We start from the raw sequence: 27,467 nt of genomic DNA on the forward strand, positions 1-27,467 counted from the left end.
AAAATACAAAAAAAAAAATAGATTTATTAAAAGTGAAAAGAAAACTAAAAATTCTACAAAATTCCCACAGTACATGACACCAACGTAACGCATTACTCTACAACAATTTCTAAGGTACCTAAATACCTAACCCAAAACTCTAAAACCCACATAGGTACTCAATACTCAAACACTCACATATATCTCCATAGCTGTTCCGCCTGACGAAGCTCTCGATGGCCTTCTGCTGCAGGCTGTGCAGCGCCCGCTGCTCGTCCGGCATGTTCGCCTGCGCCGCCTCTGACCCCCACGTTAGGCACAACGTCAGCAAGCAACGCGACGGCTTTGTGATACTTTGTGTTACTACTACGAGGGAGTAGCTAGGGACTTCGGTGAAGACTATCAAGGCCGGTTTTAAGGCAATGCAAGTGGTGACTTATAGGGGTTAACTAAGTAGATTGGGACTTGTTTTTAGTGAATATTATCAGGGCTGGTCGTAAGGTAATGTAAACGGTGCGACGCGCAAGGGCGCCGAGACGAACCGACCGGGGCGCCAGAATAGACCGACAGAATATTGGTCGAAAGGTGATTGTTAAAATGGTGAGCAGTCTACAGAGTGAAATTTCGGCCATTATTTGTTTTATGTCAGATTTGAACTGACAACTGCCCTTTATTTTGTGGGCGCCAGGACCGGCTCCGACCATGATTTAGGATTCTCTTTGAATACCCTCGTTTACGTTTAGAACTTGAACTACTAGCATATTTTGTTAGTAGCATAGCACCACGGTTTTCAAGCCACTACCACTGTATTTTAGGGTAATGTCTAGTGAAGAATCAATTTTGAAGTTTATAATGATACTTCTATAACCTTTAGAGAAGCCGCTAGGATTGTTTTTATTTTAAACTACAAAGACCCGAATTTTATGTATTTAAATAGATAGGTAGAAACACCGCCCTTAAAAGAAAGATATGAATTTTACTAAACCATAGAGATACAGTGTAAAATTGTAAGATCTGCTTTTAATACTTGTTTATATAGTAAACATAGTAATTTGTAAAATCTTCTCTTAAGATGACATATCTTTTTGAGTATCACAAAACCGTCGACGATAGTACATGAGAGAAATATGCACACAGTCAGCAGGTGTATATTCCATAGTAGACACAAAACAATGCAAGAACCGTCCCCAATGAGTGAAGTCCAACAACCAACTCCGTTAGAATAGGGGGAAAGTAGGGTAACGCTCCATTTTGAAATGGAGGGAATTTTTATCTATTTTTGTCTGAGTAACTGTTTAATTCCTTTGTCTAACACAATAATGGCAAAAAGAGATGAAATAATAAATCCCAGTTGAAATATTTAAGGATAGAAAATACTTGCGAAATAAAAGATCTTTTAGACAATCATCGAGGTAAACAGTTATTGTAAATAGACAAAGGAAAAAAATATACCAATTACATATTTTGTAAAAACAGCATTTGATATGCAGGATACTTATGATTTTGCAAAAAATAATCTTATTATGTACTTTACATACAGGATACAAATTATTAAAAAAAAACTCATTTGGTATCCAGGATACCAATTATTTTGCAAAAAAAACTAATTTTTTATACAGGATACCAAAAATTTTGCAAAAAAAACTTTTTTTCTCATTTGACATAAAGGGTGTTTTAAAATAAAAGTCTAGTAGCATGCATGTACCAGCTAGGAGTTATTTAATAAATAAATTAGTAATTCGCACACAACACAGAACGTTAATAGGCTCGGGGGCTAAGCGCCGCGCTCATGCTGCCATGCTGGAAAAGATAAGCCACGGACATGCAATTATATGTAGCCGGGGATGGGGGTTATTTTTTTTATGGGATTTCTTAAATTAAGTTTTTTTGGGACACTAAAGTAATAAATAATATGATCTAATCATGCTGTTTTCAAACTTAAAATAAATAGTTCTGCATTACTCCTTTAATTATGTAATTGTTTTTTTTTTAATATAATATTAGGCTTTATCCGTGCAATTAACCCCATTTTCCTAATATTGCGTTAAAATACTCTTTATTAAGATTTTTTTTAAATATACATACATAGCTTTTAATTCTGGATATGAGCCAAAAAAGCTTCCATAATTTTCATTAAAAAAATATTACATATATTTTTTTTCTGAAATTATTCTTAAAAAAAATACAAACACCCCAAACTGCGAACCTCTTCCTTTAGGGAAGTCGTTTCAAAATAGAATTTTATTCAGAATTAAAAGCCAAAGAAACCTCTATACACCTAATAACTCTACATTAAACTATGGTTACTACAATTATCTCCCCTTACCATTAGCAATGGGCGAAGGCCTAGCGCCCCTTGCCGCGGGCGGCTTGGACGAGAACGCGGAGCCGCCCATGCCGTTGGTAGCCGCTGTGGCATCGGCTATACCGTTCTTAATGGACGTCGATGTTGTTGTTACACCTACTGTTGTTTGCTGTAAAGAGAGAATAATAATTTTATATTTTTTTTGTTAAAGAGTTTTTATGTAATTATTTTCTGTCTTGAATTATAAATAAACATCAGCCTGTATATTTTGCTTGTATTGGAAATTTTATACAAAATTGAATATGACACTATTTAAGTAGACATTCAATAATCAACATTACAATTTCTATACTAAATTCAAGATTATCTGGACTATAGAGCTCACAAAAGTTTAGTCAGGTTTGCAGACGATAAAAATAATTTTTAACCCACTTCCCAAAAAGGAGGAGGTTCTCAATTCAGCCGGTATGTTTTTTTTTTCATATTTAAATTATCTTTATAAAAGAACTTACTAAATATTGATTGAAATGGCGGATTGTGTCAAATTCAACGTGTCTAGAAAGAATTTGAGATGTGAGATGACGCCAGTTCTTAGAAGAATATGGAAGAAGAATACACGTTACGTCGACCTCAAATACAATTGGGATAAGGGCAGTAGGAAAAGTACGAAATATAAAATTCCTAACCTGTGGCCATTCTCCCACTGGCGTGGTGGCAGGCGACTGTTGCTTAGCTGCCTTCGCCGCGTTCTCTATACTTTCGATAAGGGACTTCACTGAGAGACGCGAGTCTTGTCGGCTTACACCTGGAAAATAATACCGATTTTTGGATGATGACTCAAAAACCACACATAAAAGACATGTTTGGTCTTTCAGAAACATTTCTTGGATCATTTAGGAAAAAAACAAGTTGCGGTATGGAATGGCGTGCTATAATATGACGACGATATGGTCGCTGCCACCAAAGGACATACAGAGCTTGGCTTAGCAGAAGCCGTCTTTACACTGACAAAGGGAAATTAGAAATTCTTTTAATTTCTAGAAATTATAAAACTGCTAAGTTCTATACTTTCTACAGAATTCGCTCTTTAAAACTTGGATATAAGTTATATGTAATAGAAAAGTGGCTGTTACCTTTGGTCCTTCTATGTGAAGCTGCGGTGGCCATGATGTCCTGTAACGACGCGCTGGTCAACAGCGGCGGCGGGGGCGGAGTCTCCTCTGTCCGTGGTGGTATGGCTGGAGATAATACCATGGTCGTTAGCTTAGAGTTTAAAGAACTTCCAATACTTTCATCAAATATAGGGTATAATGACAATTTTCAGAGCAAAACTTTCATTTTAAATAAATAATTAATTTTGGGACTAAAAATCGATTTTATGAAAACAGATCTTCAATTCCGTAGATGACATAAAAAAATCCATACATCTATTTCAACCCTAAACCAGGTGCATAACAAAAAGAAAAACCATGCTTATATCGTGAAGTACAAATAAATTCATGCTGCCCTAAATTTAAATACACCTTAAATCCCGGAATAAAATTGTATCGTAATACCAAGCACGACCATGGGCCATATTCATTTTCATATTCGAAAAAAGAACTAATAGACGCTCACAAAAACAAATGAAGCTACTGCACGCATTATTTCAAATTTGTTCATAGTACAGAACTCGACAAAACGATAAAACGTGTGTTAGATAGAAGGCAGAGATATATTGGACCTTACCTAAAGCTGTGTACTAAACACCTCGGCTATACAACCCGACACCATCTCGAACCTTCTACCTAACACACTTGAAATCCAGCGTTCAGAAGCCTAAAATGGAACACAAAACCTCCACCGTGACCGCCACCGATGAGACAACACACGACACTATCATGTTTCCATACATTGATACAGTTATTTACATTGAATTCACACTCGAACGTTTAGGTTTCCGGTCACAAAAGCTCTGACTTACGTAGCGGTCTTCTAGGAGGAGGATCTTTGAGCGATCTCAGAGGGTGCGACAACCGTTTGTGTTCTAAAGTCCTCCAATATGGCTTTTCTCTTGGCAAGGAACCTGTATTAGTATCTATACTTGGAGACGTTGGATGTTGCAGTGATAATTTCCTCGGTGCAACTACATCAGTAGGTGCCTTTTCTATACTTTGCACTATATCTACAACAGCTCCTGTAGGTTTCTTTAGCAAATCTTTCGCGCTCGGCGCTTTTGACAACGATATTATCGATTTGGTAATGCTGGACATCTCTTTCACAGCGTCTGTGGGCTCAGCAAAGTCCAGCGATTTAGACTTCATTAACCGTTCATTTGTTTTTGGTTTCTTAATTCTTCTGGGTACTTTTAAAAGCTCTTCTCTAGGAACCGACTCAAAATCCTCGCTTGACGACTGTCTTTTATTGGAAATCTTTTCATCATCCGCTATGTTTTCATCTTTGGTTATATCGGAGATCGCTGGACCTATTTCTTCATAGACATTTTCTTGGGTTTCTGAATATCTTCTTGGTGCAGGTTGTGGTAAATCGTTTGCTATTGTAGTAGTAGGTTCTTTCCTGCTTTCTACTGGTTTGGGTGTTACGGATTGAGATGTGTTTATAACAAAGGGCACACTTTCTACGGGCTGATAATATTTGTTGTCTTGCAACCATTGAGGGCTCTTAGATAACTTGCCAACTCCTGGGCTAGGGACTGACGGTTTTGTTGGAACTTTTGGAGCAACGCCTTTTGTTTTTACTGGTTCTAATGGCGGTATAGGTGATTTTGAAAAAGTATTAACATTTTTTGATATTTCTATTGGTGAGGGTTTAGGTTTACTCGCTTTGGAGGATGCTGTCTCGTTTTCTGGCAAGTTATCGTTAGACCCAAAGGTTTTCCACGATAGGAAAGGTAATGGTTTTGCTTTAACATTCTTTTGGTAAAGAGGTTTCTTTTTAGTATTCTCTTCGCTAGATGTCTCATCTTTAACTTTATCATCTTTATTAACAGCAACTTGATCAATATCACTGTAATATACCGTTCCTTTTTTAGCCTCTTGTTTTTGTTCCACCGGCGTCTCTTGAGTTGCAAGAGGTTTGAAAAACACGGGCTGTATTAGTACTGGACTTATTATAATTGGAGACGTCTGTGAAATATTTCCGTTACTTAATTTTATAGGCGCTAAGAAAGTTCTGAAAGTATTGGCAGTCCTTTTAGTATTAAGGCTACTATCACTTGAACTTGTTTGCACTGGTACTGTCTTTGGTGTATCGTCACCTAAGTCTGTAGTGTTTATCGTTAAACGATAGCTTACATTATCATCTATAGGAACCTCTGATGTAGGTTCAGGAGGAGGAACATCTTTTACAGCTTCTGTAAAAGGACTGCTACTTTCCTGTACTGGACTGGGTATATTTACATTAGAAGTTAGTGCACTGTTATCGTCTTTGGTATCTACATCTGTTATTTTTATGTCAGGCTTAGCTTTCTGCTCGTTTTCTAGTAATTTCGGTAAGCTTGGTGGAGCAATGTTATTGCTGTTATCAGTAGTATCTGTATTTTTAGAATCCGGTTCAGATGTATTCTGGTTCTCGCTTAAAAGTTTTGTACACATTGATGCTCTTTTCTTGATTCTGTTATTGCCAATTATTCTACCTATGGCAGCCTTAAACGTGAGTTTAAGTTCTTCATTCACCATTTTTAGTTGTCTTTCAACATTATCATCAATGGGAATATCTCTCAATAGTTCCTTTTTAGGCTGTATCAAATCAACGACTGGTTCTTTCTTAATATCATCAGGATATGGGAAGGGGAGTAATTCTTCGGCTTTGACAACAGGCACATCTTTTTTCACATCATTATTAGTTTCGAATATAGATTTGACTTTGTTATTATTTTTCTCAAAAGGTGAAAGGAATACACTGTCAGATCCTTCTGTGAAAAGAGACGTTTCACTTTGAGTGTTTGCAGTAAGTAAATCTATACTTGTAGCTTCGTTTAAAGCCTCCTTATACTCTTCGTTGGTATTAAGATTATCCATACTGTAAGCCTTCGGTTTGCCATTAAAAGTTCCTACCAGATTTGTGCTAAAAATTGTGCGTTGCCTCGGTATTGGAGCAAAAGCAGAATCTGACTTCAAGTACTTAAATCTGGGTGGCTTCACTGGCAATTCTGATACAGCTTGCGGACTTTCATTTATATCTCGACAAAGATCGATTGCATCTTGTCTTTTCAACTCCTTAGATTTAAAAGGAGGTAAGACAGTTTCAGCCAACACTCTAGTCGGGTACTCATCTGAAGGTGTTTTCGGGCTATCGTCGTCATTCGTCTCGTCTGTGGTGACATTTTCGATTGCAATTTTAAATTGGTCTTTTAACAAGTCGTTAACATCGGTTTTGTCTTCTATGGAATTATTAGACCTGAAGAATGCTTGGTCTATCAAACTGACGTCTTTCGTTGGCAGTTCAGAAACACTATGCACTCTAGACAGGTATCTAGTTCTTATACTCTTGAATACCTCTTTAGATGGACTCATATCATCGCTCGTTTGCGAGAGAGATTCCTTGGAGTCTAATATATTTTCATCTGAATATACGCTATCCATAGATTCGGACCTGTCAACACCTGTTTTGGTACATCAAATTGAGATTAGGACATTGTTTAACATAGATTCGATGGTTGATATCACTGTTAGTTTATGAATGTCTACGTAGTTAAGCATATTACACAGAATTAGCGCATGGTAATGCATGTTAATTCTGCTGAAATTATTAAACAGACTAAACGTTTGTATCGAAGATGTTTCATTTATGTAATTTCATGCAATATGGAAAGTAAGGCTGCGCCTATTTTCTCAATTCATCTTAACAACGAACTAAATCATTTGTACAAAATAATAGTTGATATCCTGAAAAATAAGTCAGTATTTTTATAAATTCTTCACACTATTATAAAAAAAAACCCACATTTCGTTTCATTTAGAGCATTTGCAAGATACAAAGCGAAATCAAGATAATCATCATAATGTTAAAGTCCAAACTACTTTCAAAACTACCTGTCATACACATGCAAAGCTCTCACTTGCGCGTTTTGTAGCGGACACACGAAAAGAAAAATCTGCCAATCATTGTAATTTCAAACTTGGTGCAATACTTCCAAAATAATAAAAATAATGTGGAGTGCTCTCCCACATAACAAACAATGAAATTACAAATTCTAAGTGTAACATATAAAGATTAATCACGAAGAAAAAATTTTGTACATACAAACATTTTTACTGTCTCGACATTAGCTGCAGTTTCGTACAAATCCCAATTGCTTTGTCTGTCTACATCGATGACTTTATATTTGTAACCACCAAATTGTGTGTATCATACAAGGGCCAATTCACAATTTTGGATAGGTATCCACAAGAAAACCCGCAAGTCTCCGGCACACTAGGACTTACCTTTGAGGGAGTGCATCTGGTCTTCTAGAAGTCGTATCCTGTCTCTGGCGACTTTGTTCTCGGAGACTAATCTTTCTAGTTCGCGTTGGGCTTCGGTTTTGAAGTCGTTGGCTACACGGACCGTCATGAGAAGATCGCTTTGGAATTGCTTCCATTCAGCTTCCTGATTGGGAAGATTTGTGTGTTTAAATGTTTTTTCATACTTTATAACTTTGCGCGTTATGTATGTATTTGTCTACATACATTTACCAAGTCGCATTATTTCAATAAACTTAACTTATGCTACTACGTATGTAAAAAAAATGCATAAATAAATTGGGCCAGTGAAAGACACATAACAATAAAAATATAATAAAAATATTGAGATTTTTGGAATCCTCTTGATATAGTTTACTGGGCTTAAGGGATTATTACACTTGACTAAATTCAGTCGTCTAAAAGATGCAGTTACGAAATTCAGTCAAATGAAATCGCATTTAGGAAGGTGGGTTTCTAAATTTAGGAATAAAGGGCTTATTACATTTGACTAAATTCAGTCGTCTAAATAGGTTTGTCTAATTAGGTTTCTAAATGATTTAATGAAAACTACCTTCCTAAATGCGATTACATTTGACTGAATTTAGTGACTGAATCATTTAGACGACTGAATTTAGTCAAGTGTAATAAGCCCTTAAGGACGGCTACTGACACACTACATAATTTAGAAACCTAATTAGGCTACTAAATTTAGTAAAGTGTAGTAAGCCCTTTACTTTCTTCTTTCTCATAATTTTAGTTTGTTTGGGATCCCTTTTATTTTCAATTTCCTTGGGATTTGCCTTATTTTTGAAGCAGATCCTTTTTAAAGAAATCAAAGTAGCACATAATCTATATGAATGAAGTAAGTACATCTCTCTCGCGGTCCCGTGTGAGCTGGGCATGTCGTGCCCGGGCGTCCTGCAGCTGTCGCTCGAGCTCCGCCACTCGCGCCAGCGCCTCGCCCGCGCGGGACATCAGCGATAGCTTCTCGTCTGATGCCATCTGCACCTGCAAGTATATACATAAAACTTATTATTATCTGTTTTCAGTAGCAACACGGAAGGTTAACTTCCATGTGTATTGACATAAGAGATGTCGAACTGATTGACAACGATCGCACGACGAAACAATATGTTCACCTCCTCGAGACGAAATGAATAGGTAAATACAATAATTTCAATTATGTCTTCACAAATCAAAGCTTGTAAGTCATCGCGTGACATCATAAACCCCATAACTACAAACACCACTTGCCCACCTCTTCGTACCTACGGAATCCAGAAATATCTTCCAAATCTACGTTAAGTTTGGTTCATATTTATCGTAAAATACTTTGCCTGTTGTGACACCGTAACTCTTCCGATTCGTTTTTTTTTTTTTTTTAATAAAGCTACTTTTACAGATTTTATCGCGGTTGTATTAATATTATTTAATTCCGACGTTTCGGATGCTTTACAGCATCACTCCGTGGTCTTATTTTAGCCGTATTAACTGAAAATCAATACTTTCTGTATTTTCATCCTTTAAATAAATAATACCTGTATCTGCATCTCTTCAGCGTTTTCCTGTAAGGTCTTCATCTCCCCCTGCATGGCGGTCTTCTCCTGTCGCAGCTGTTCAATCTGGAATTCCAGCTCCGATATCGTGGACTTCGCGTTGTTTCGCGACACCTGGAACATTTTGACAATATGGATATTATATTGCGATTTGAAGTTGTCCTTTTTGTGTGCCCCATTGAGGATTTAAACTTTGTTGGAGATGATGATTTATACCTGCCTAGCACTTAAGCCGGTACTTTTTAGGACCACGTTTTATAATAAAGTGGATGATGCTATTACAAACAGTTAAAGAAATGTTTGTCACGACGTAAGTTTAGTTTTGTCCATTCACCATAAAGTAGGTACATGGTACATGTTAATGTCCTACTAGCCGATTATCGGCACGGCGGCCATTCTCATATAAGGAGATTAACTAAGTGCACACATACATACTGCGGACATATTATAGTGCACAAGCATTTGCGCAGACACACGTGCACTTACTAATCCTTTCTCATAGCCCGATGGGACGGCAAACTGACACCACTGGAGAGATATCAGGCAGGACCGACCGATTCTGATGCACGGGTGTATCAATTACCAACTTTCGGGCTTTTTTCCACGAAGCGATTTCGGCCCGTCCCGGAAATCGAACCCGAGACCTCGTGCTCGGCAGCCGCCAGACCAACGAGGCAGTTATATAAACTACATACCATAGCATCATCATGCATCTTCCTAGCATCGGAGTGAGCTCTGTCTAGCTGTCGCTGCGCATGCGCCAGCCTCTCTGCCAGCGCCAGCGCCCGCGCCGCCGCCGCCTCCGCGTCGCGACGCGCTGCGGCCGCCGCCGCTTCCGCTTCCGCTGCCCCTTCCGCTACACCCGCTCGTTCTTCTAACTGGAAGACCAACATGTACATTGGTATAAAATTCCGTGAGTCGTATGTAGGTAAAGAGTATGTACAGTCAGCACCAAAAGTCGATGAACAGAATCAACATGACAAAACACCTGTTCACAATAAAATGCCATAAGTTATAGTCGCAACTAGGAAACAAAATAGACTGTACACCAGAAACTTACAAAAGTCGTTAAACACGAGTATTTCAAAAGTATCTGTGCACTAGTATTCCTAAAGTCGCTGTACACCATCAATCCAAATGTCGCTGAACATCATTGTATCAAAAGTCACTAAACATCAGTAAATACAAAATTAGGTTAACAAAGTATATTTTTAATGTTGCCGTGTGTTAATGTACTTTTGACGCTTATGTTGTTCAGCTACTTTTGGGACAGTACTTGCTTGTCCTTAATAATGTATGTTAACACGTTAGTATCTATTTCAATAATTTTAATAATTATTTTGGAAATACACTCTTTTGCAAAAAAAGCGGGCACCTATGCGAAATCTTAGTTTTAAGGACTTTACGTGTATTTCAAAGGGTTTTAATGATTGTAGTATATTTCTAGCATCAAAAGGGTTAGCCAAGCATGCGTGAGAGTGTATTCTAAATTTGAATTTTGTACAATTGCTAAGAAATTGGTTAAACCTTGTTTTGGACTAATTGCTGGCAGAAAGTTCGTCGGTGTTTTGAAAAGTTTTTGAAGTGATTTTCAGAAAACTGATAATGCAGTCTTAATTAATGTACCTTTTTGTTAGATCAAAACATTTTTGAAAAACTATGCGTATTTGATAAAATTTTCACCTGCTCTAAATGGGCTATACTGATGATTGATGGCAATGTTAAGAGTTTCGGTATTTAGTGTAAAGCGTTCTTCTGTTTAGATATTATACCCACGTGTTTTAAAATATCGCTTTTTCATAATTAAACACTATTTAGAGGAGTATCAGTACATTGGGCTGCGACAAAACCAATTTAAAGTGATGATGATGATGATGATGTCCTCCTAGCCGATTATCGGCTACGGCGGCTGTTCTCATGTAAGGAGATTAGCCAACTGCGCAGGACATATTATAGTGCACAAGCATTTGCGCAGACACAGGTGCACTCCCTATTCCTTCACTCTCATAGCCCGATGGGACGGCAATCCGACACGACCGGAAAGAGATCAGGCGCAGGACCGACATTTACGTGCTCTCCGATGCACGGGTGAATCAATCACCAACTTCCAGGCTTCGGGCTGCTTTGTGAAAGTCTTCTAAAACCCACAAAGCGATTTCGGCCCGACTCGGGAATCGAACCCGAGACCTCGTGCTCAGCAGCCACACTTGCGACAGCTAGACCAACGAGGCAGTTAAGTAAGCAGTAAGCAGTGCCGATCACAACTCGTCTCCTTTCGGACTTTAACATTTTTAAAAATCTTGAAATTCTACAAAATACAGAAAATACCGCATAGACTGAGCACGAGGTCTTAAGGTCTCGTAATCACTGATTTTCAAACAACCTCGTCTCTTGGGAAACTCCGTAGACCTCCGAAGATCTATGAGTCTGAGCGTTCAAATAGCGTGTTTTCATCCCACGGACATTTTATGAAATAAACTTGCCTGAACCGAGATTTCCTAGCATCTACAGCACTTTCCTGCTTAAATCATAACAATAATTGGCTATCTGCTCATTTCTTAAGAAACATACGTTTGGTCAATACCTTTGAATTCTTGACTCCCTTTCAGCGAAATCATCGTTTAGTAACCCGATACCTATGGAGTTATAGAGAGCTTCAACGCGGCAATAATTAGACTTTTTAGATAGCTTTAACCCTCCTCATCATTTTTCATGTGGTTAATTTTAACATTTATCACAAAATTTGGTATTTCTTAATGTCAAAGTACGATAGGAGACGAGTTGCGATCGGCACTGCTTACTTTAAATTGGTTTTGTCGCAGCCCAATGTACTGATACTCCTCTAAATAGTGTTTAATTATGAAAAAGCGATATTTTAAAACACGTGGGTATAATATCTAAACAGAAGAACGCTTTACACTAAATACCGAAACTCTTAACATTGCCATCAATCATCAGTATAGCCCATTTAGAGCAGGTGAAAATTTTATCAAATACGCATAGTTTTTCAAAAATGTTTTGATCTAACAAAAAGGTACATTAATTAAGACTGCATTATCAGTTTTCTGAAAATCACTTCAAAAACTTTTCAAAACACCGACGAACTTTCTGCCAGCAATTAGTCCAAAACAAGGTTTAACCAATTTCTTAGCAATTGTACAAAATTCAAATTTAGAATACACTCTCACGCATGCTTGGCTAACCCTTTTGATGCTAGAAATATACTACAATCATTAAAACCCTTTGAAATACACGTAAAGTCCTTAAAACTAAGATTTCGCATAGGTGCCCGCTTTTTTTGCAAAAGAGTGTATTTCCAAAATAATTATTAAAATTATTGAAATAGATACTAACGTGTTAACATACATTATTAAGGTCAAGCAAGTACTGTCCCAAAAGTAGCTGAACAACATAAGCGTCAAAAGTACATTAACACACGGCAACATTAAAAATATACTTTGTTAACCTAATTTTGTATTTACTGCTGTTTAGTGACTTTTGATACAATGATGTTCAGCGACATTTGGATTGATGGTGTACAGCGACTTTAGGAATACTAGTGCACAGATACTTTTGAAATACTCGTGTTTAACGACTTTTGTAAGTTTCTGGTGTACAGTCTATTTTGTTTCCTAGTTGCGACTATAACTTATGGCATTTTATTGTGAACAGGTGTTTTGTCATGTTGATTCTGTTCATCGACTTTTGGTGCTGACCATGTAGAACATTTTTTCTCAGTAGAAGTTTTGGGGAATTTTTCGCAAAAGCAACTGTTGTGACGGAGCATCAAAAAATTTGGGTACGAAACGCGAAAACTGTTTCGTCTTCCTCCTTTCCTTCTAAATCACTTTGTGGGTTTTACAGAATCTCATAAAGCACCTTGGAGTCAAAAAGTTCCTTATGTTATACGGGCGACTTGATGCTACAGCTCACTCCTGTGCCGAGTCCGCTTCGTGTCCGCATCGCATTTGCTCAGACTGCTCGCTGTACGCTTGCTGTAACACAATCTCACCTTAGCTTTAGCAGCATCAAGCAGGTCGGTGAGCGTGGCGATCTGATGCTGACGAGTGGCGGCGAGCTCCTGTGCCGAGTCCGCTTCGTGTTCGCATCGCATTCGCTCTGATTCTGCTCGCTCTACGCTCGCTTCTAACACACTGTGGAGATGTTCAAACTTTCATTAAATACATGTTATAAAATAATTCAACAATTCCTCTCCCTCTGCCAGACATCACTTACACACTTTCTGCCAAATTGAATCTATGCCGTAAGACTAAGTTCAGACGTTGACCGTTTGTTTTCTCGCTTGTTTGTACCAACGGCCAAATCATAGTTTAATCAGAACAGATAAAAATGGAAAATCATTATGTCGTCAACATACTCCAAGCTCATTACTACCTATCGGTAGCATTTATTTACTGTTTCCATTTATATAATAAATAAAGTAATTATATTTTTGGATTGATCTTATATTCATCATACCTTTCGTCTACATATTAATAAAACAAATGTAACAAAATCTTATTTACTATTGACAATTTCCATCTGGTGAAAGGTATTTGTAATGTCCGCCTCCCTAGGACAATGGTCTAACTAATACATAATGATTCGAGGGGAATAAAATATGTCTTATTGCAATAAAATTGACAATACATTGTATAAACTAAAACCAGAAACATTATCTTAGACAAAAATCTCATGCCTTTTTATAGATCAGCATTATATTTCTGTAGTGTAGAAATAAAATATTATTAACATTAAAGAAAAACGCAAACCCCCTTACTTATAAAATCTCTAATCACCTTCTAAGCAACATTTTAACTAATCACTACTTAAAGTCTTAAGTAGTGATTAAATGTTAGTAAAGACATGCTTAAGCAACGTTTATTTAATTCTAAGGCATTACTTTTATTTAATTCACGTTTATAAGTAAGGCTGTAATTAAATACCACTTACCGTATTCTCTCAGCCAATGTCTCGTTTTCTTTGGTCTTTTCTTCCAAGGCAGTCTTCGTTTGGTTGAGCTCAGCTTCCAACTGCTCCTGTTTTGTCAACAGATGTCTGCGCTCTTCTTGAGATAACTGCAATCGATAGATATGGAAGACATTGATTGATCATTTTGAGAGATAAATGTGTAGTATTGGTGAGGTTGTTTTTGTTTGAATAATCATGATTTGGATATTTATGTAGGTTGGTGCAGTATCTAAATATAATGACATCAAAGTTCTATCGCAATTTCACGCAAAAATTACGGAACTTATTTCAACTTCTACAGCCAGATCTAGAGCCCGGGCTCGGAGGTTAATTTTTACCCGATTACGAGAAGGGGCTGTCTCGGGACGCGGTCTCACCGGGAGAAGCAGCTAGATCTAACATAAATTGTATTCTGTAACTAAGGTAAACTTTATTTATCGGTTGTTTTCTTCAATAAAATGTGTCATGTATGGGTGTATGTGTGTGTGTGTTTACCTTGAGGACAGCAAATAACTGCTGGTCGGCATCTCCAGAAACTAACGTCTCTGGTTCCACACCTTCGCGAAGTAGCAGCTCTTGTAATGTGTCCACCTGAAGATTTCAAAATAAATAATGTGGTAATATTGAGATTGAGTTTAATTGGAATTAATTTCTATCAACCATTTGAGAATTTTAAAGGAAGAGCAAAAATCAATGGCACCAAATTTTGCGTTCTAAATGAATCGGTGTAAAGGGCTATATTGTAAATTGGAGAAAATTAAGGCTTTGTAACCATCAGGTTATCAAAACAAAACAAGAATCTGAAGACAACATACAAAAAAAAATGTGAGAGAATTAATCAACGAGACTCGTTTAATGTGTAATAATGCATTCAACAATACCTTAGTGCGACTATCCTCAAGCTTCTCAGTCTGTCGGCAGAGCGACTCGAGCAGCACTTGCTTCTCATCAGCCAGCCTCTCGTTGTCTGCGTGAGCATCAGCCAGCTGTGTCTGAAGATCTGCCAGTTCCGCTAGTGTTGCTTGCAGTTCTTCGCTTGTACTAGAAGAACGTATTTGAAATGTTGAGAAATTGTGTATAAAATAGGGAGGTGGGCTATCTCTACCTATAATTTTGGGATGGTCATTCTGATTGAATGCACCTGATCATATCATCAGGGTTTAAAAGGAAAGGACTGTAAGATTGACATGCTCAACTCAGTTACTTAGTAACATTTTGCACATTTTTGAGACCTTTGCTAGGCTTTTTCTTGCGGACTAGGTTAAGGTAACGACTTCTTGCGAGCATAAGTTTATGGGTATATTTTTCATCCACGTCAATATGGACAGTTTCCATAGTTAACAAGAGCCAAAAACGATGTTCCACATAGAATTAAAATCAAGAAGCAGGACTTTCTAACCCTTCAGTATTAATTCCATTACCTATAATGGTGCTCTTCCATCTGCAGGATGCGGTCCTGCAGGCACGCGACCGACACCTCGCTCAGAGACGACGACGAGTGCTTGTCCCACTCCGGAGTGCTGGCTTCACCGCTGTCGCCTTCACCCTATAAGGAAAAAGAAGTCAAGAGAGTTTAGCTAGCTGCTGCTTAATCTTTAATTTCTCCAATCTTTCGCTGTACCCCAAGTACTTTCCTGTCCATTTACCCCTAATTTTAGGATGCCCTTTATTTTATCTATTCCTTTATTTCAGGTTTCAACTTATGTTCATACATAAAATTATTTTATCGGAAGACTTGTCCTTTGGCTGTCAGTTATATCTTAGACTTTTTTAATAACCAAAATATAACTTCTTTGGCATGGCCATTTCTGGACACGTTTAGAAACAAGTGAAGAAGAAGAAGAGATGAAAGAAGTCCAGCCTAGTGATAGATTGAGCTGGCTTTGGAAAGACTATGAGTGTATCCTTTTGGTGGAGTTTTGGGTTTATTCATCGGTGGTCTTACATTAGCGAGCGCAATGGAGGCGGGCGCGGAGGAGTGCATGCGGCGCGGCGCGGGCGCGAGCAGCAGCTGCCGCTTCTCGCTGTCGGAGAGCGGCGAGTGCGCGACGCCGCGCAGCCGCGCGCGCAACGCGCCGTTCTCGTCCGCCAGCCGCTCCAGCGCCGCCGACCGCTCCGCTTCCATGCTCTGGAATATGTTAAGCATGCTCTTGAATGTGCTAAGAAGTCTTGGTAGGTATTCTTGCTAAGTTGCATTGGTACTTGCCTGACCTGGAATCGAACCCGCGCCCTCATACTCGAGAGGTTGGTTCTTTACCCACTAGGCCACCACGACTTCACCAATGTTACCATTCCTATTATTCTTATCTTATTTTTGGTCATTTTCATATAACGTAAACAGTTAGATATACTTAACCTAGTTCTTGGTTTTGTCATACCTTATTGACGTACTTATGTTCTATTAATTTATACATAGATTAAGAATTTAAAATAAGACTACGTTAACTGGCAAAGATACCAAAACCTACTCAATACAATGACTGAAATGGTCTACATGTCAAGCGCAATAAATGAGATACCTCACGCGCAGCTACAAACCTTCATCCTTTCCAATTCCCCTCGAAGCCGGTCGGCTTCTGTCACCTTCTCCAACAGCTCCTCAACCCTGGCCTGCAGCTGTGCTCGCTCCATCACTGTAGCTTCCAGCTCTCTCCTTAGTGATTCAATCTCCCGGACCCCGGATGCCAACGACGCCTAACAAGAATACTTCAAAAATTAAGAAAAATATAAATCCTGAACGAAACGCCTGTGCCTTACTGACCGAACCAAGTTTAAGGGAGACAATAAGAGGTATGAATTACGTCTACGTCGTACGTACGTTTTACGTCTGTTGGTCAGTATTGTGACGTTTTGTTTACTACCCAATTTCCTTCTTTTAGCACGTCATAGTGTAATCCCATAACTTACTAAATAGTATCAGGTAAGTCTGCTTTATGAATGAACCGAAATATAATATTGAGGAAATAATAAATAGTAATGTGTATTACTGTATTACTACAAGAGAATGCTGAATAGATAAAAGTAGGTACGTTTTAGCAATTCAACACGACATTCGTGTATGGAATTACAATAATCTAATACGTAACGTTAGACATATCGTTCACAAACTATCATTAAAATGAACAGCTAGTCATCAAATTTCAAGGTTCTTACATTGATTGAAATAAACTAAAACCATGAAAATCCAATCTAAACTATGTGCTGGTGCACGCCTAATTAAATTCTTACAACTTGATACGATATTATCAATTTCTTCGTCGCTTTTGTTTATTTTTAAAGTGTGTCAAATTACAACGGCTACTTGAGATATTTTTTTAAGAACATAATCGGAGCGTCATACTGACTTTTGACACGCTTCAATATCAAAACTACCGTTGGACTTAATTCCTCTATATTAATATTACTGTCTACGAGTGTGGGTTCATAAGGCTCGGTTATAAAAGAACAGTTACTGACCTCAGATGGTACTCTAGGCCTGAGCTCCACTTCCTGGAAGCCGGGCATGTGATCGGCATTCAGAGTGACGGGCAGACTGACGCACTCCTGCGAGCCTCGCCCGTCTACCGACCCCAGCTCCTCTGCACTGCCATACGCGTGCACTCCAACCTGTCCATCTTCATACTCCAAACCTTCCCTTAGCTCAGGGTCTTCTAAAACTGCATTATTATTCCCCAAGTCCTTCTTCTTATGAGCTTTATGTAACTTCTCCTTCGACCCAAAGATTTTCAATGCTTTGTCGCGTGATGGTGCAACTTTGTGGTGCTTCGAGTCGAGGCTCGAAACTGACGGAGCCCCTTTTAGAGTAGACTCCTGTTTCCCCTGACTTGGCCCTCTACGGAACAATGATTTGAACTTCATCATCTTGAATTATTTATATCATTTTTCGTTTTCGTTTCACTGATCGAATAAGTTCGGTTTCATTTCGTTTGTTTCACTTTGTAATTTGTGCACAGCTGTTTGAATTAGACATGATTGATTGGAATTAGATTAGTGTCTTGTGTTCTACAAAACTTTGACGTCTCGTTGATTCTGTGTAGCTTTCACTATAATACCCAAAACGACAATGTTTGTATAAAAATATACACAAGTTATCACTCCCTAAAGGTTTAACTTTGTAACGGAAATCACTCGACACGTTTTTAGACTACGAGTCGCGAACAAAAAAATTTGGATGCTCCCGCACATCGCTTGAGTCGACAGATGTTCGTGTACAGGAAACTATCACTACTCAAACTCTGTAACAAGACTGTGCTTACAACTTACAACAACAATTCTTATCAGATAAATGGGTTAATTAATTAAACGTTATAAAGATAGCCGCGTGTATATAAAGGCAACGTGATCAGTTCACCTCATGGAACACTGACATAATATTCCTATCGGCTCGACAGATTTATCAAATCACAACAATAGATAAAGAGATATTAATGAAACAATATGCAAATTGTCTAGGTATTATGTTTTTTATTGCCATACATATTTGGCAATGGAATTAATACGTAGACCGTATCAGAGTCTAATAGTCTCACGCTAGTTGTAAAATTCAAGGACGACTGCGTGTGTCAGAAAGGCATCATTATTAAGCCATACAAAAACGAAGGTGTTTAGGACACAGAATCTGTTTGCACGTAAATCCAATTAAGTATTCGGAATGTAACTGCGCAAATCCTTAATGCGAACAATTTGAAACGAGCTGTAAATGAAGACAATACAACTGTTACGATTAACGCCGATTTAATGGACATAAATAATGTAAAAAACGTAAATAGGGGAGATACAAGAGACATTTGTCCATATTGTTTGAGTGACTCAACTCATCTTAATTGCATGGCACGCACAGAATTAATTACCAGATAGCTAGCCAATGTATTATACATGATGTGGAGTAAATAACATGGTGTGGCATGCATCAAATGCCGAGTGATATGGAACTAGTTAGCTAGAATTGATTTCTGTGCACCTTTACGTTACGATAAATAATAATGCAAAATCGGAAGATTCGAAAAGAAGATAAAAACAAGCGTATAGTATAGATAATAGAACTATGGACCCCTTGTATCGAAAAGTAACTATAGATGACATCATAAATATCAACAACGATATCACTGAAGATAATTACGATATAAAAAATGTTATTTCCATTCACCCTTTACACAATAAAAATCACCCAACAAGCAAAATAGCAACCCTACATCATACTACGGATTCAAAGGCTTCCAAGCGAATACTCATCTATCTAAAGCACATAGCAAGCGAACTATGAATCCCCATAAAATTCCCCGACATTTAAAACACAATTACCCTATACCTAGATGGCCGTCGGTTATCCGATAATCCAAGTTATTCGGAGTAGGACATGCACCTCGTCCCCCCTGTATGCAAATAAATAGGGGACGGTGAAGGGCAGTCTTTGTTCCCGTAGCTACTGAGTACGGCATCGGGAACATTCAATTGCTTTTATTTGAAATCGTCACGTTTATTGTGCTTTTGTTATACCTTTCATGGATTACAATGGGATTTTGAATACGTAGTTTGTCTGTGAATTGTTTGAAGAAAGGTGGGTCTCGTCTTGTTTTCAATTTTTTAAAAGATCTATTTTTATTGTCTTTTGTTTTCTTTCTTTAATTCATATGAACCATTTGATTCTTATATTTGCGGTAAGCAAAAATATTTTATGATATAATTATAGATGTTTTGCAATTTATATAAACAATTTCCCCTCAAAAGCCTGTCAGATTAGTCCCTTATAATCAAAATAATTGTTACGGCTAACGCCACACCCTGTTCGTCCAAACTGCGAAGCTATGCCAAGCCCAGTGTCAATTTACTTGAGTAATTCAATTTGAACCACGCCATACCGTAGTTGTATGTATGTAAATATATAATGTATGGGTTGATTTGTATGTGGCCAGTGTTCGCTAGCGGACGCCAACTAACCGATTTAGGAATGGTACTGCACTTAAAGTGGGTAATGTTGGCTACATGTCAGGTAGGTGTGACGATGAAGAATTGTTAGAATCAGATTGACGTTATTTGCCGAATAAAGAAAAATAACCGTTCGTTTTTAAAAAGGATTTGGTAAACAAAGAGAGAAAGTAAGATAAAGAACAGTAGCTTTATTATTCAATGAGAATAACTCATTATGAATGGAAAGAGTTCAATCAGAATTGTATTAAGCAGCGGTACCTAATCTAACAAGTAAATAAAATACGTCACTTTCTCACATTGATCGAGTTATGTATTACACATACCTATAACGCGTTGCATGTGTAGGTCTCGATTAGCTCATTCATACATAACGTTGGAATGAAGTTGAATCAACGTCCTGTGCAATAAGAGGTCGATGCTCTGCCGCATCAGATTTCCGAGCTAGACGAGATAAGCTGGTATTTTCTAACGGATAATAGATACTACTAATACATATATTACACAATTTTAAATAATAATTAATCATGACTCATGTTAGACATGAACACGTACAAATGAAATTGGAGCAACCAATGACGTTGACGCAACAAAAGATCATTGAGGCTTAAAGACAACGCCATACTTATTCAGAGGGTTCTCACTTGATAAGCATGCTTAAACCAGCTTTCACTTTTTAAATCATGTGCTTCTCAAAAATGTAAGACTTCAATCTACTTGGATATATCTTCATGATCAAGTTTACAACCGTTTGTAAGATTTCCCCAAGGAATGATTCTAGGCCCAAAACGGTATCAAAATCAAGTTACATGTATTAGACTTGTATGTCCCTTCCGATTGACATTCCTCAAGCAGCAAGGTGTTGAAAAGAATGCGCTTTCTCTACACCTCTAGCGAATATCAAAGTGGCCATAGATCGATCACTTTAACTGCCTTATTAGCCGCGAGTGCGAGGCGTCTGCGCAAGATTTATTGGCATATTGACGGCTTTTTATGAATATAAATTACCTCCACAATGACATCGTGTTCTGTAGGCGATGCTAGATTTTTTGTAGGTATTATGTTTCCCCATCAAATGATATGAGATCTTACGATATTATCACTGAAAATAAATCTAAAATATTTAACGTTATAGTTCGGCCATTCAGAGAATGCGTTCCTGACACGTCGCGATTGAACTGACGACGTAACTTTGCAATGGCGTTGCAGTTACGATAAAAATATTTTTGCTGGTTGTTTACCGTTTTAACAATTGAGGAGCATTAAAACAACATTATTATATCAATAATCAATGAATGTTATTACGTCGTCAGTTCAATCGCGACGTGTCAGGAACGCATTCTCTGAATGGCCGAACTATACTAATATCAATTTTGCATTAGATGTGCGACTATCTGGACTTTTAAGTACTTGAGTATTTTCCATGCAATTGACTGGTCCAATATGTTAATATCGTTATTCGAGAAAGTTAAACAAATGTGTATGGCCATCTGTTTGCATGCTGGTATGGACTATTGACTATGGTCACGTTGGAAGAGCGATAAAGCGTGTAGGCTACGTAACGTATTAGACGTTACGGTCTTTCACCAATTACTCGAAGACATTCTCGAAATGTTTTTACGAGTAAACTTTACGCGAAAGAATTTTCACCAAAACAAAAGAACGTGCAATTTCTGTGCATTATATAGTTGAACAGCGAACGAAAAGCGAACAGGTCTGAATAAGGCATTCGTTTTTAATGAGCATAAGCGTAGAACTACTCCTCATATGTAAGAAATCCTTCAATTAAAAAGCTTGCAAGGTTAGGCTAAAAATGGGCTTGCATACGTCTATATCGGGAGACGATTCGCAGAAAGACGAAATTGCAAATAATTGGAATTCTCTCCATTGAGGTTGGATTAACGGGGTGAGTAATATATCGAGATGTTTTCTCAACGGGCAGACAAAACGAAATAAAATTGAGAGTTTATCGATTTTATATCAAGCTGAGTGTAATGAAGGTTTTTGTAATTATTCCTATAACTTTGGAATTCGTATTTTTGTGGAGTCAACATTGTGATAAGTGCTATGAGGGCTATGAGGTTCCAAAGCAGCAATCTAATCTTAGAAGAAAAAAAATCTCTGACCTACTAAAAACCTACATTTGATTACCAAGAAAACATTTACCTACAAACTCACACAGTACAAAAACAAAACCAAACGTAATAAAAAACAGCTACCAACTTTGAAACCATAACCTAAATACGCCAACAAACAAAAAAAGAATGCTCGTCAAAAAAGGTTCAACTGGTCGTCAAACTTTTTTCGAAAACGCGCTAAAAGGTTGGAGTTTTTTCACAATGTCTATGGAACAGCATTCCTCGAGCTAGGAGTTGAGGTGAACGACCAGCCATGGCCGCCGCGGCCTAGGGAGGTCGCCACGCCAATATGGAAGCTGCGAATACCAATACAGTAAATTATAATCTTGTTTGGTACAGATTCTCGTGTCATACTTTTAAATCACGACTGGTTTTTTATAACATGGAGATTAGGACTTTTATGTCAAGCTTATGCCTGGCGGTGAATAAATGGTCGTGTAATTTGAGTGCTTGATAGATTTGGGTGATATTAAATATTATTAAGACTTATTTGGGACCATTTGTTTTTGTACAAAAGATACTAAAGGCCATATTTCCATATACCGATATGAGTAAAGTTTGTAATCTTTAAGATTTCATTGAGACGGCAAACAAATATTTCACAAGGAATGACGTAGATAATAAAACACCTATTGTCTTAAGGTTAGGTGCTGTAGGTAAAACCAACTAATTAAATACAAACACTGTATTGAATATAATAGATGATAAAGATAAAGCCACGAGAATAGCTTAACTGAAGGATACAATTACTGTAAGTGCGTGAGAAACATTCGTTACATAAAAACTGTTATTGGCAGAAAGATCCCAACGTCTCATTTTAATCTAAATAGTAGTCTTGTTAGCAATATTGTATCAACTGAAGCATCCAAAAATAAAGGATACAAACTTTTGCTGCCAGGACTAGATTTCAACGTACAAATTACTCCACATAAACCCAAAATTCCCCAAAATAAGACAAAGGTCAAACTAACATAAGACTACGGATATATTTCAAACACAGTACGTGTTAATAACACGGTATTTGAGAGAGAAATGCAATGTGTACACACGGTGATAGATTGACGGCCGGTATCTAAACCGCGACCCAGAAAGGTCGCTTTCTTGTATACCGTAAAAGCCAGTTCATTTAGAATAGGTACTCATAAATTTTAATGTATTTTGAAACGTGTTTCGAGCTCCTGTGCAGATAGAATCTTAAAATGAACGTTTTATGTAATGCATTTTGTGATGTTCTAGATTGGAGGATGGGAAGATGATTGAGTATTGTTTTATCTCTGTTTTTATCAGATTTACAGTCTTTGTTTAGGGAATTTCCATAATTGGTAAGAGTCATGACCGGCAAGACAGAGCGTCGTCTATACTCCTTGTAATTCAAACTCTCCAATAAAATTTACAGTCAAAGTTTCATCAAAGAGATGATAAAATCGTCATCAATAAAGTCTGAATCGTGTGCCATTGAACCGAAGATCACGAATTGCTCGTTCGTCCGTGTCCGATCGAAATCGAGGAACGAGACGTACCAACAACAAAAAATTCGTTCCGGATTTGCTGTACTTATCAGATGTATTTATCTGATCCAGCGAAATGCATTCGGTCATTCCATTCACAAGCATCGTATTTTTCTGTTCAATTTTTCCATGATAATCTTTAGAGTTGGAAAACCTGGACCATGTAGTCTGAAATCACCAACCCGCATTGAGCAAGCGTGGTGATTAATGCTCAATCATTCTCCGTGTGGGAGGAGGCCTGTGCCCAGCAGTGGCGTCCCACTACCTTTTTATCGTCATAAAAAGGCTGTTACAATCTTTAGGGTTGGGAACTTTAAATACAAAGTGACGGCGTAAGAACAATGGACAGAATTGCCCAAACCCATAACACAGCCTCTTCAATCAAATAATAAAGAAATTCTCACGATTGCATCGCGAGATACTTTCTCTTGGTAAGCTCCTAAACCTGTTTGCCAGTAATAACTGCATGGCCATTATAGCCAAGTACTAAGGCCGAGTGTTTCAGAGCAAAGTAGCCAAGTTGAGAATATGTACTTCATGTGAACGTACCGTCTGCTTGTATTAGTAGCTATAGTTGTAGCTTCATTAGTGCAGTGTTTAACTGTTGCAGGCACGGTTTTTCTGTTGCTTTCATTCACGATTCTTTTACAGTTACTGTTTTTATTACTTCTTCTTAAATAAATAAACTTGATTCAACGTTAACTATCCAGAATCCAGACTGTAACTATTTTATGTGCATCAACAGTAAGTGGAGGATCTATAGAGTTGTTTGTAAAGTGAGACGCATTTAACCATTCGTCGGTGCATTCTCAGACGCTAGACGAAGATAATTGCTGATATAATGCAGCAACCGCTGGGAAGGGCACGTCCCTAGGTGCGTCGCTAGCGGCAACGAGGCGCCGACACATTCATTATTTGAATTGTTCAAACGAACAATACGATTCCATAATAAGCGGAGCTAGGTAAACATCGCGATTCAAGAGCAGCGAAAAACTTATCACCTGCAGGGACTGTACTCAAGTCAATTCATCCACGAGAAGCAGCTGTTGCGTAACACAACGATTCATAAGAACGCTGATGAGGAAACTTAGGAATTAATTGCTGATGTAGGATGTCGTAAATGTAAATCTTTACATTTAGTTAAATGCCAATTTAAATTAACCAATTCTAACTCTTTAATTATTTGATTGACTTCCGAATAATTAACTCTGACCATGGCCTCGCTGCTAGGACGCCATCTTGCAGTATTTACTTAAGTATGTCGCTAAGATATTGCAAAAATACGGTCATATTGGATAAGAATATATTAAGCTTCAAAATTCATACATAGCATCGAACAAAATTAAAGGAAAAAGTCCTTGAAAACACTTGTGCAAATAGTTATCGGATCCACTATATTGGTCACAGTCATAAGTGACGCAGACTTTAGATACCTCATTGTACAAATCAACGCCTTTGATGAGAGTACCATTGTTAACACCGTAGAATGGAGTATGACGGTTATTATTGTAGCCGTAAATACACTCAGATTAGGACTTATTTTTCCTGTACGACTTCTTACTAATCATAAAAATTGCATTGGTTCTTTAGCTCAGAAAATAAACAATTTACCGCGTTGGAGTAATTGTTTTTTTTAATGATGGGATGCAGATCTTCGGCGCCTAATTTGGGCGTAGGCGCCAGCATTCCTGACCATATGGCACTGAAGTGATTAATGAGTCATTTTAATTAATTGCAACTTGAAGCCAAAACATACGTTGCGACCATGAAAAATACAGGACCAAAAGAAGCAGAAGTGCATTGTAATTATATTTAAGTGTCACAAGAATAGCTTGCCATTGGATATTTGTATAAATAATTATCATACTATGAGCCTCTGAGACAAAACGTATTTTCGCTCAGATATTCACAAGGCTCCCTTGCATCAGTTACATAAACAGAGACATTGTGTCGTTAAGTAAATAGTTGGCTCGTGTGAATACCAACGAGTTTCCTTTCGGTTTTGCGAAAGTTTGACTATTATATTTTTGTTCTCACGAACTCCGATGGTTCAAACCGAACTGTCTTGGATAACAAACATTGCAGGAGTTACAATAGTTGTTCCTGTTTGATAAAACAGCAAACAAATATGTGTGAACGAATACAGATAAACTTCCTTCGTGCTGTATCTTATCGTCACTAATTTGACGGCCTCGCTTGATAAACTTGAAATTCTACAATAGTTCAAAGATTTCGTATCTATGCATGGATATTCAGATTTAATATGTTATGTATGAAAATGCCTAAGTTATCTTCTATAGCACAAATATTTTAAGACGTATTTAAGCAAAGTGTGTTATGTCTAACACCTGTCTAGCTGTCAATCAGGTTCCTGATTTCAATATTAGATTATTTCTAATGCCGATTGAAATGACGGTCATTTTATTTTAATTCATTTGAAACGCCATTAATGTTAATGTTCTTTGATTACTTCCTCTTAAAGCAGTTTTTGTTTTATTTCGTTCCTTTTTCCTTACAATACTTGTCTTACAATGTCATCCTTGTTTTTATTCTTTCATTTTGCGAAAAGAGACAGGTATTTCGTAACTTCTAGTTAGTTCTGTATCGGAAACATACCAAACAGCGATATTGGTGTTCAATTGTTCATCTTTTGTTTGTCTATCTTTTGTGTATCTTCAGCAATGTCTGTGTTGAGCGTAACACCAGTTATTATGAAGCAACTTGTTCAAACATGTGAATGCAACCTTGCGCCTACATCGCACATATTTGTCCCATGTTGAACATAGCTTGGAACTACAGCATCTTTAGTTACGAAATTATTTCTTTTGTGGGTAAGTACATCTGTTTCATAGGATTATCATTCTTCTATGAATATTATAACTGTCTTGATTAGCTTTTTGATTACAATGAACTTTGGTCTTTGTTCAGAATTCCTCACAAGCACAAGGCATTACTGTGATCAAGACTTTCAGACATAAGTAAGTTATTGCAATATTAATTCCTGCTGGCTCAAAAACCAACAAGGAATGTCGCAAAATCCGCGTTGTAGTCTGACATTTTAAAATGTCGAAGTCATTAACTCTGAGATTGTTATAAAGCGGAGAATCAAAGAAGATTTAAGTTTACGCATTATATGCAAGAGAAGTTGGCATGGCTTTATAAAGACTGAAGCTTCTAAGTTTAGCAGTCTTTGAATTCCCCGATCAATTTTATAAAGCTCGAGTACTTAGGGATGTTGATGAATGAAGACGAAAGAATGATGAAGCTTTGAATCTTACGTGCAAACATTTTGGTAAAATACCTAAATGTAACATCGTCCGTAAATAAGATGTAAGTTTGCGATCGTTAATTATTCCAATATCAGGTAGGTACATAAGCAGTCGAACACCATTCCGACAAAATCGTCCTCAGGTAAAGACTGGACACACGGATACCTAGCTAATCTAAATTCTCAGAACTCAAGTTGGAATGCTACCTACATCACTTAACCTTATTCCACTAAGTGCCTCATTAAAATACTAATTACCTACACCAGCATGGGATGTTTTAGAAGAATTTCAAACCAAAACTTGTTTCAGGTAAAACATTTGAAACAAAGCAATTTAGGACGTGTATGAAACAGTAAATAAAAAGCTAAAGTT

General features: G+C 37.6%; 1 protein-coding gene across 13 annotated transcripts in view; it reads right to left on the reverse strand.

Annotated features, from left to right (window-relative positions):
- Positions 1 to 27,467, reverse strand: part of LOC124639400 (cytospin-A) — a 54,599-nt gene that overhangs the window by 6,080 nt on the left and 21,052 nt on the right. For 6 of the 13 annotated variants that reach the window (XM_047176741.1, XM_047176744.1, XM_047176746.1 and 3 more), the window contains exons 2-18: positions 17,712 to 18,208; positions 16,794 to 16,949; positions 16,201 to 16,383; positions 15,677 to 15,801; positions 15,137 to 15,296; positions 14,751 to 14,846; positions 14,238 to 14,362; positions 13,297 to 13,438; positions 9,980 to 10,162; positions 9,267 to 9,398; positions 8,599 to 8,736; positions 7,711 to 7,873; positions 4,248 to 6,887; positions 3,418 to 3,522; positions 2,971 to 3,089; positions 2,306 to 2,453; positions 178 to 279 (exon numbers count right to left, since the gene is read on the reverse strand). In XM_047176741.1, coding sequence (XP_047032697.1) covers positions 178 to 279; positions 2,306 to 2,453; positions 2,971 to 3,089; positions 3,418 to 3,522; positions 4,248 to 6,887; positions 7,711 to 7,873; positions 8,599 to 8,736; positions 9,267 to 9,398; positions 9,980 to 10,162; positions 13,297 to 13,438; positions 14,238 to 14,362; positions 14,751 to 14,846; positions 15,137 to 15,296; positions 15,677 to 15,801; positions 16,201 to 16,383; positions 16,794 to 16,949; positions 17,712 to 18,116 — 5,122 coding nt within the window. In that variant the 5' untranslated portion in view covers positions 18,117 to 18,208. Of the gene's footprint in view, positions 1 to 177; positions 280 to 1,681; positions 1,780 to 2,305; positions 2,454 to 2,970; positions 3,090 to 3,417; positions 3,523 to 4,247; positions 6,888 to 7,710; positions 7,874 to 8,598; positions 8,737 to 9,266; positions 9,399 to 9,979; positions 10,163 to 13,296; positions 13,439 to 14,237; positions 14,363 to 14,750; positions 14,847 to 15,136; positions 15,297 to 15,676; positions 15,802 to 16,200; positions 16,384 to 16,793; positions 16,950 to 17,711; positions 18,299 to 27,467 lie in introns of those variants that run through there. The other 7 variants (XM_047176737.1, XM_047176738.1, XM_047176736.1 and 4 more) reach the window with 4 other exon arrangements.

This window comes from Helicoverpa zea, chromosome 19, assembly GCF_022581195.2.
Source record: "Helicoverpa zea isolate HzStark_Cry1AcR chromosome 19, ilHelZeax1.1, whole genome shotgun sequence".
Classification (NCBI taxonomy): Eukaryota; Metazoa; Arthropoda; class Insecta; order Lepidoptera; family Noctuidae; genus Helicoverpa; species Helicoverpa zea.